At 29.7% G+C, this 10,999-nt stretch overlaps 1 protein-coding gene across 1 annotated transcript; it reads right to left on the bottom strand.

Moving 5' to 3' along the window:
* Positions 1-5,015: 5,015 nt before the first annotated feature.
* Positions 5,016-10,614, bottom strand: LOC113858717 (protein STRICTOSIDINE SYNTHASE-LIKE 10-like). The gene is made up of 3 exons (XM_027491453.1): positions 10,294-10,614; positions 6,030-6,299; positions 5,016-5,620 (listed from the first exon to the last, which is right to left on the bottom strand). Exons 1-3 carry the CDS (start codon positions 10,596-10,598, stop codon positions 5,107-5,109), a joined length of 1,089 nt encoding a protein of 362 aa, XP_027347254.1. The 5' UTR covers positions 10,599-10,614; the 3' UTR covers positions 5,016-5,106.
* Between the last annotated feature and the right edge of the window lie 385 nt (positions 10,615-10,999).

The raw sequence follows: 10,999 nt of genomic DNA, 5'->3' as shown, positions 1-10,999 counted from the left end.
GGTTCTCAAAGGTTCTAAAGTCATATCTCGCCATTTTCTCCCATACTAAACCTTCTAAACTTAGATTTTTCTTCAGATCTGTGATTCTACGTTCGATCTAAAGGATTACAAGTAAGTTTTTCTAAGTTTGAAGTTAGATTTACCGTTCGTTTCTCTTCTTCTTCTTCTTCTTATAGATGTTCATGATGTTCTTAGGAAAACCTTCGTTCTAGAGTTAAACCTTCGGTTAAATCCTTGTAAAAGCTCTGTTTTGAGGTAAGGGGGGCTCTACTTTATCATTTCGTTATGTTTATTACTTGTATTCTCATAGATCTTGTCATGTATGTAATTATATGTGAAATAATCCCTGTTTTATGAGAAATAATCGGTGAAAAGTGAGAATAATTAGTTGTTTATGTGATTTTATGATGAGTATATGGTGAAATTGGGATATTATGTTCAAATAGGGCATGATAAGGTATATTGAGGATGGTTGATATGATTTTATGATTTTGTGATATAAAATATACGAAGAGATGGATGTTTCATGTTTGAATATATTGTGTTTTATGTAAAAATGATGTGTATTGTGAATGTGCCATGGTTTGATGTATATGATGAAAAGTATGTGGAAATATAATGAAAAATATGTGTAAACATGATAAATGGCATATGTGAACATGTGAATATGCTCAAAAGAGTATGAGATGGAAAAAGATATGATGTAAATAGTTACAGAGATACACTGGGGAAGTGGAAGATGGAGACGATATGGGATATCTTGGGGAAATGCAGGGTGGTGAGTGACATTCGGGATTGTGCATGGAATATTGTGTTCGAATGCACCACATGGCCACACACTCATTTCTCGACTTGACTCCTGACCATTACCTTTGCTAAGGGGCCGTCTATTGCATGCGTTGTATCCGTATTGCATTGGGCCATCCGGCGACTATTTACATGAATGTGTAAGACCTCGAGATAGAGGCATCAGATAACTGTGGCCACAGGGCGCGGTAAGCGCGGATAAAAGTAAAAGAAATTGTGAATCTGTGTAATGTAATGCGCATTGAGATGAGAATATGCTTTATATAACCTTGTGATATGTAATGCCATGATGTTTTCGTTAATCGTGATAAGATGTGTTTTGTGAAGAATGTATATGTTATGTATGAGTGGTAGGGTAGAGACTCACCCTTACACAACATTTTTCAGGAAACCAGGACGAATAGTACCAGGCTCACAGTGCATGGATGGATGAGAACTGCTATAGGACTTAGTTATTTTGAGTTATGTAATGAATATTTTCAGTTCTATAGCGTTCTTTTGAAAATGTTGTAAAACTACTATTCCTCTTTATTGCTGATGAAAACTTTAGAATCTTTGTTTTCCTAAAGTACTTATGAATTAATAAAATTTTACTCTATGAACCTTATATCATTTCAATGTCTTTTCCTTATTAGAAAGTTTTGAAGGAAAATTTACTTTACCATATTAATTTTTATGAAAATTTATCATGTATTGAGAAAAGAAATATAAGGTGTTACACAAAGTTTTCTATTTAAAAAAAATCAAAATAAAATAATACAAAATAAAAATACAGTAATAAAAATGAGGATGTTACACTAGACATTTTGCATGAACATTTTTACTGGCTACATATGAAGCATTATGTACATAAGTTGTGTGAGAGGTGTCTAGTATGTAAGAAAGATAAATCTAGAGTCATGCCACATGGTTTGTATATTGCTTTGCCTATTCCTAATTAGGAGTGTTTACAATAAAAGGACAAAGTACTAATGTTACTGTCCACAATAGGACTTGAACCCATGCACTTAAAGTTAAATATGTCCACTTAACCACTAAAACATATATAACATGCTTATGCTAAAAGGATTAGCTTTTGTTTTTAATTTGTCAAGTCCAACTGGACAAACTCCAAAACTGAATTATACAGAAACATTTGAAAATCATTTGAGGAATACATTATATTATTAGTGATCTTGTTAAGGATACAATAGTCTTTAATTATCTCTTCTTTTGTCCTACTGCGTGGTGTCCTCACCGATAATTTTTATTCTTCTTTATATAACGTGGGAAGGATACCTGCAAAAGGCACTCTGATAGTAAAGTCAGATGTCAGTTTAGGCAATAAATGTTATTTACCATTCAAAAGTCAACCCTTTGACCTGTACCTCTTCTTTCCTTTATAGGCAATATATTAGGCTAATGGACTTTCTGACTGAGCCCTGATTTTAGCCTTTTGATTAAATACATAACTAATAACTTAAATCTTTTTAATCATCTTTATTAAATTCTTATCTTGACTGGAGAGATGTTCGTCTTTTGTGCCAACGAGGTACTCAAATTCCTTTTTCTATTATTATGACCGAGTGGTGTCTTATTCAGTACAATTAGAATCAAATTATTGTGAGTATTTTCTCTAATAGGGTTCTTCCTTGCAACTATTGATCTTATCAAGAATTCACCTATTCTTGTGACTATTTCTTTGACTTATTAAACATCCTTGTTTGTGGCACCATTCTTATCATATTTCCTTCCTTTTCAACTATTCTCAAGGTAATAATTTTATTTTCCTCAATTTTGAGTTTTAGGATTCATAACCTTTTCTTCTAAATAAAATACAGCTTGTGTCCAAAATATCTTTTACTCGTATCTCATGATCTACAACTCATTTTTTCAGTGATTTATGAGTCAAAATTGTGATTCACAACTTGAATTTTTCTCTCATTTTTGAAACACTTCATTTTGAGTTTTGTAGCACGAGATACATCCTAATTCTAGTTGAGTCCAATATTCAAGAGGCTTAGAGTAATCCTTACTACAAGGACAGCAAAATTTGAAGTTGATTAGAGGTAAGACATGCATGACCTTCTATTGGTTAGAAGGGTGGCGATGAGTGGTGCAAGATGAAGGGTGATGAACACATGGCCAATCAAAATCTTAATTAAGTCTAAGGTGTCAGTGACGTGTCATATTGCTCCAAGAAAACAAAATGAATTTTGGTCCAGCGTATCGCATTTCACGCACTACAGAGAACATAGGTTTTGAATCAATTGGCCCTTGCCTTTTTTCAGTGACGTTCCAAAAATTTGTGGGCGCTAGGCTGCATGGTAAGAGACAAATTCTTGGGCGAGTAATTAAAAAGGGGAGGGTGCAAGTCCAGCAAGGGAAAACACATAGGAATGTTTCTAAATCTTTATCTATTTTAGGAGTAAAATGAAAGGGTGCAGAAACTGTGGTATATGAGTCTCAATGATCAAAGTCATTACTTAATTGCTATTAAAAGTCTAATGCTGTGCCTATAGTCCAATCCACACTCATCAACAATCAAAGTGAGATAACAATCAAGTCAATCACAAACAATAAGATACATAAGTAAAGAAGAGAAAATTGAAGAGAAAAATGCAAAAAGAAAATAAATTTTTATAAAATTCCAAAAATCTTCCTATAGGACAGGAAATTTATAAGCACAAGTTTAAGGATGTTACAGTGTGTTTCTAAGATAGGTGTTAGGACATATTTAAAAATTTATTTTGTGAGAAATTGGTGTATAACTTCTCTTTAAAGTGATTTTATAGAACAATTATACACAGAATCGTTTTACAAGTAAATATTAGAGAAATATTATATTACATTGTTTTTTAATATTACTTTAAAGAACAGTTATGTGTAGAACTAGTGAATGTACATATTAATATACTAAAATACTTTATTGAAAACATAATATTTATGAAGTTATAATATCATAATTATATGTAAAACTTTAAAAGCACATATGATAAAAATAAATAAAAAATTCCACGTGCTCCAATAATTTTATGCAAATTCAATGTGTACAGTACAATGTATGTTTAAAAATGACTTTTGAACTATATTGGGGGATAATTTTTAGCTTTCTTTTCACTTTTTAGTATATTTTTGAAAAATATGTATAAAAATATAAATAAGAAATACAAATAACTGTGTAAGACGACTCTTTCACCTTTATTTTCCACATCTTTCTCTTTAATGTTGGTTCTGAATTATTTTTTAATTCTCCTTTCTCTGATGTCTTTGTCATCTTTCAATGGGGCAAAATAAGAGAGAGATTGATGTTGAAGGAAGAGGTCATCCTTTGGTTGGTCATTTTCTTTTCTTTTTCTTCTCATCTAATCATTTTCAGAATACATAAAATTTAAAGAATCAGTCTTAATCGTTAATCATTGGTTTTCCTCCGGTTTTATTAGTTTGTGGTCAATTAAGCCAATATTTTACTGGTTCCAGTTTTATGATTTATCCAGATTGATTGATCACCTACCTGGTGGAACTGATTGGATTGATTAGTCAAGGTTTTTTTTTTTTTCCTTTTTAATAATGGCTATTAATATATTTTTTATGCAATAGTTTAGGACTTTAAAATTCTTGTGTACAAAAATATGTTCCATGTCTTGTAATTTAAGGTTTTAAATTCTCTAAGCAACAAAATAAAATATGAAGTTTCTTCAATTCCTAATGCAATATCCCCAATTTTTTTTCATTTATGAGTTTTTTTTAAAATTGAACTTAAAACCTGTATCAGACTAAGTATTACCAAGATGTAGAGAAGATGTTTCAATTGTTGAATACATGTATTGATGATAACTCAGTCAAGTTAGGGATGCAGTCTTGTTTAGTTCGAATTAAGACTAGAAAATGCAATTGTTAATTTATGTAACTAAACTATTACAACGCTATTTAGTCAAGTTCTAGCCGATAAATAATTTGTCGTAGTTCTAACATCGTATGCTAATAATAATTTGTTGTACAAACCTTTATACAATAGAAGTCTAGTATTTTTCTCCCGTGGCACACACCTCTTTGTGGACTCTCGAATTGTTTTCTTTTGTTGGCATGAAGAAAACAAAACGGGTGATAAAAGCTACATCAATAGTTATTAAGACTAACCTAAAATATGCATCTCTATCGATCTCTATGTATCATTATGTGTGTTCAAGGTGAAAAAAACAATTTTATTATTTTAAAACCAAGGATTAGCTAGCTGGAAGTTAAAGATTTTGTGGCATTTTGCCCATACATAACACAAACTTAAGTACTAGTTATTGTAACTTCAATCCAAAATAAAGTCTAAGCTTTTATAACACCAACGTATGGTTGCACCGCAGACCCTATCCACAATCTTTCTCCATATTCTAACACTTCACTAACAGAGTTAAGTTGTTGTCCATATTTTCCGTCTAATACCTCAATGGCATTTCCCTCTTCATCAAATTTAACTGCGACAGGATCTGCAGACCACTGATGTGTGCTTCCAATTTTATTTTCCAAGCTCTGAATCTTTCCCCTGCCACTGTTCAGTGCTACCCAAAACTCTCCTTTAGCATTCCTCTTGATGTTATCTGGGGAACGTGGAAGCTGTGCAAAATTTTCTATGGCGTGGATCTCTGAACTTCTAAGATGAATCTTGAGAATTTTCAAAGTGGTTGATTCTGCTAGTAGAAGGAAGGAATTGTCCTTGCTAAGGGCTACACCGTTAGGGAATGCTAAACCTTTGAGCAATACATGTACATTTTTGGTACTGGGCACATATTTTAGTAACCTTCCAGTTCTGTCCCCGCTAAGAATTATTGCTACGTATACCCTTTATCATTGAGAGAAAAAAAATGAGTTCGGAAGATGAAGAGGACAACGGTCATTTAGTGTAATGCACTTGCAATGGTTTAATCCTTCTCTCACTTCTAATTAAAGAGAGAGCAAGGGTAATGTTGTTTCTATTTGTGCTTAATACACAAATGTTATTTCAATAGGGTATAGCTGCGGGCATAGTAGTATTAATTCAAAAAGTTGTTAACGTCTTTCTTTATAATTTTTTCAAATAACTATAAATAATAACATTCAATTAAAAACAATTTATAATATTTTTATATCTTTAATATAAAAAATATTATTTTTAAATCCTTAAACTTAATCATAGAGACCAAAATTAGTAAAATGTTGTTACACATAAAAAGTAATGAAATATTCTCAATTTAAGAATTGAGAGAGCTTACCTTCTTTGGAATAAGATGCTGCTATCAGTGAAATAAACTTCACCAGTTTTGGTATCAATGTCCAAAGCATTTGTAAACCTAAAAGGGACCCCATCTGCTGAAGTAGCTAACTGCCTTGCAACGCCGCCACCTAGTCCTACCACGAGAAGCCCAAAGTAGGCATCGGCAATGTAGAGCTCACAAGTTGCAGTGTTAAATTTTAGACCTAAGGGCCTTCCACACATTGATTCCATGCTTTTACTTGTTAACCCATCGCACAATTTCTTGTCCCTTCATAATCACATAAGGGAAGTTCACTCAATTTTTCTTTAAAAAGGATAAATAATATTTCTAAGTTAAATTATTTAATCCTTGGAGTTTCTTTGGATTTTTAAATAAGTTCTATATTTTAAGAATGCTTAACTAAGTTAAATTCTGATAATTATAAAAATTTGGGATTATTTCCTACTTGCTAACACCATTAAAGTTTCCTGAAAGTAAAATACCATAAAATTGAAATTGCAAATTACAATAGCTTCCATAATCCTCATTCTTTATTTTACATTAGATTTATCATGCGATTCTCCTTATATTTGGTTACAACTTCTTCTAATTCAACTCAAACTACGTTTTTCAATTAATTAAATAATGAGTTTTTCTTGCATTTTACAGGTATTACTCAATGAAAATATTTTTTAAAACAAAAAATTAGAGAAATATTTCATTATTATTTTTGAATTCAATAAATTTAAAAATAAGATACTATTATTAGTAATAAAAAATTCCATTACATTAATAGAACTGAATTAAATAAATGATATTTAAAAAAATAATAAAGAAATTTTTAAAAATTCAAAATTCATTTAAAAAATATTTAATTTTATTGAAGATTTAAATTAAATAAAAAATTATATTGAAACGAAACATAATTTAAAAAAAATTCTTTACTGCAGATAAAATTATTAATATAATAATGAAAAGAATAATATAATTTCTTAATATAAAATAATTTTTAAATAAATTTGATCTATTTGATGAAAAAGGTTGGGTTTGTGATTGTTGGTCTACGGCAATGAATGAAATGTGGTAAAGGTAACATTTTCTGGGGTTGTTATTGCCTGCTTTGTAGAAGATGATGATTGATGATAATGACGGTGGTGAGGCTTGTGTTAGCTTGGTTTGATGGTGCTTGGAGATGATGGTGGTCCTGAATGGTTGGTCGAAACATTGGCTGAGAATTATGGTGTTTGACAGAGGAATGATTGTGGTAGCTTGATGGTCATGGCTATGTTTGGTGGCTGTGATAGTGACTACATGAACATTGTGTGTGGTGCTGAATAGGTGCTTTGCCTGAGCTGACTCACTGTGTCAACTGTCAACATTGTTTTGAATTTAGTATTAGGCCAATCAAATGAAGGGAATCACACGCCATTGTTATGCATAATTGACACACTGTTTCAGAACACCACAACCAGTCACACTCCATGGACCATCTAGTTAACTGCTACTTGTTAAAATTAGTTAGATTCTTTCTTTAAATTTTATCAAGCTTTTACAATATTTCTTCTAAATTTTTCATTTCTTTTATGTTTCCATTCTTTTAACAACCCCTCCCAAATTCTGATAGGATAAAAAGTTGAAAGTTTTAAGTAGAAAATTAGCATAATTTATAAGTTAAAAGAATTAAATTTGCCTAAAAAAGCCAAATTAATTGGGAAATTTATTCATTTTCAATTGATAAAACAACTATATTATGAAACTTTTTCGGTCACATACTTGAACACTAATAAAATTTTATTAATTTTAATTTTAATAAAAATTTACATAAAAAATAAGTAATAATATTTTATAAAATATCTATGCTTAAAAATATTAATTTCGTAAACATAATACTCATTGAATTTAATAGCTAACTATTAATTAATACCTTAAATATAAAATAAAACAATATAAAATCCTAAAAATATTTTTTAAAATTAATTTTTTAAATATTTTCAATTTAATATAATATTTTAACTCATAATAATTTTTTAAATATATTTTCAAGGTGTATATTGAAGGAGACACAATGAAATCAATAAAAAGAAAATCTTTGTTAGAAATTGTAACATTCAAATAGTAGCACTGTATTGAATTTTGTGATGTCTTGTGAATTTATTTTAATAATTTCTAAAACAAATATTGAATAAAATATTATATATTATTTAATACGTAAAACATATATTTAATTATTTTTTGATAATTAAAAATTATACACCCAAAAAGAAATTTTTTGGAGCGCCCAGACAATAGGACCTTATTAAATATCAATACAGTAAGTTGTTTCTGTTCTTTTTCTTTCTTTCTAGGCACTCCAGTTTGAACGGGGAATGGGAAAAACAACGAGGCCCACCCGGCACTATGCCATTAATACGGTAGCAGAAATGATGACCAAACTCGTTGCCAACTAATAAATATGTTTCCATTAAGAAAAAGAATTATTGAGACCAAAAGTACATATTAAAAATTTATATGTAATATTTTTTATAAAAAGTTATAAAATTCATGTAAATTCAGTTTATTAATAATATTAAATATGATATTTTTAATAAAAAAGAAGATTTATTAATTTCTCATGCTATAACTTTTGATATAGGTTAAAAGAAAAAAATAAAGAACTAGTTTCGGTCACTATTTGTTAAGCTCGTAAATTACCATCGGTCTAAAAAAGGAAAGCACGACTATAAACAACAATGATATTTGCATATATAATATTTTGTTTTAACTTTATTATTTTTCATAATACATTATTTATTATGTTTCTAATTTTTCTTTTTATTTATTTCCTTTCTCTTTCACTTCATACACATACGAAAGTGTGTAACAATGGTTCTCCATTTACGCAGAGCATAAACGATTCAAAACCGGTCCACTGTCTCACACACAGACATATATAGACACAGGTTGACGTAGTCAACATGGCTGTTAATAAAGCCGACAATACGAGAGAAGAACAGAGTACTGGGCGTGCAACCATAAGAGGAATCTCAGTTGCATCGATAGCTCCATTATTTTTCTGGTACACACAGATAGCTTAAATGTTTATTTTATGGATATATTTTGTGCACATTTAACAGGATACCTTTCGATGTTTCTTCTACTTTTGAAATGTATTTTTTGTACGTGTTTGCAAAAAATAAAAAAATATGAAAGATAAAAATAAAAATACACAGTATTAAACATGCATATATATATATATATACTATTTTTTCCAGATATATTTTATATAATTTTTTTCCAATAAAGAGAGAGATAAAAAAGAGAAATCTCATAAATGTGAATGTAAAAAAGATGGATAATATGATGAACAAACAATGAAAAGAAAAAATATAATTTTAAATAACATTGTAACATGAGTTTAAATCAGAGTAGTCTCGTTTGAAATACTTCAAAATATTTGTTTTATTGGTGTTGAATATTTAAATGCATCAAATACTATTTAGAAACTATCATGATAAATACTCAAAATTAGAACTTTCTTTTAACTGCTGCGCCATATCTGATTTTCGTTTTCTGTGACTCTGTGTGTATGGGATATCGTGTTGTCGTATTTTACCATGTATTACATTCGATAACCACAAGATCTGTGCATAAAAGGTGGCACAGTTGATAAAGCTCTACATTATAAACAAATTACTAAATATATTGAATTCGAAAGAGAAGGAACGATACGAAAGGCTTTTAACACTTCAAGGTTATATTTGACAAGTGCAGAATTCTGAATTAACAAGTTTAAGAGCGTTTGAAAAAGTTTTTAAAAATAAATTATGATATAAAACACTTTTTAATTTATTTTAATAAATTTAATGATATATTTTATTAACATAAAAGTTTTAATTTATTACAATAAATTTTATAATTAAATTTATCTTATAAAACTTTATATATTAAATAAACTTAAATTACTTGTTGAAACATAGTAATATTTGCTAGTCCACTTAAATAAAAGATAAACACACGCGTGATTAATCCAACAAGTGATATAAAAACAAAGATATATATACATGTATATATATCCGATTTGGCTAACGAGATTGAGTATTGAAAGGGTTGGGGTTGGTGGAAACAGCAGTTGTGTTGAGTTATTATTGTGCACTACATACAGCATACACACAGTAGCTTTTCTTAACTTTTCTTTTTTTATATTAATTTTGTGCTTCCAAATATATCATCAAGATACTATATATGAATAACGCAAACCAAATTTCATACATGTGCAACTAAAGGCAAATATTTATAATATTACCTGCGTGGTGAGGTGACTGCAAAGTCAGTCCATTCTCTCTTTGTTTCTTGCCACTTGAGAATTCTACCATCAGATACGCCCACATAAGGTCCTTTGCCATGGCAATCGAAGGCTACACTTTCAGAACCAAAAACAGAGTGTGGGAGTTGAAGTTGGGAAAAAGATTTAAGACCATCTATTATGGAAACTGCTTCATAAGACAGAGCATAAGCCTGGTCGAATATAAAGAGAAAGATTAGGAGGGTAAGAGTTGAAAGCTTCATTGTAAATGCGATGAAAATTTTTGTTATTGGTGTACTTCGCATGAATGATTAAATGGATCCAGATCACAGTTCATACATGTATTATATAGTACCAAATAGTTATGTGAACTTCCTGGAACAATTATGTCTAGTCCTAATCAACATTAAATATGCAGTTGGTTGTCACAGTATTTCAGTATCACTTGACTTTGTCGTGTGTCCCAATGTCTTTTAAAATGATCCCACTTTACAGGATTCCATCTAACCCGGGAAACTCCATATTCAATTAATATTTGAATATTAAAAGTATTCTAAAACTTTGGCTTTCTCAAATTTTCGGCATCTTATTTTTAGTTCCTTCAACTCAATGTATATATGGATAACGTATTAAGTAACACAACAGCATAAAAAACATTAAAAATAATTCTGCATTTAGAGAGTGAATTCAAAACACTCTAAAAAAT

The sequence above is a fragment of the Abrus precatorius genome, unplaced genomic scaffold (genome assembly GCF_003935025.1).
Source record: "Abrus precatorius isolate BTA unplaced genomic scaffold, Abrus_2018 Scaffold2, whole genome shotgun sequence".
Lineage (NCBI taxonomy): Eukaryota > Viridiplantae > Streptophyta > Magnoliopsida > Fabales > Fabaceae > Abrus > Abrus precatorius.
Note: the sequence above shows the minus strand (reverse complement) of the source record. Positions and strands in the feature narration are given on the sequence as shown.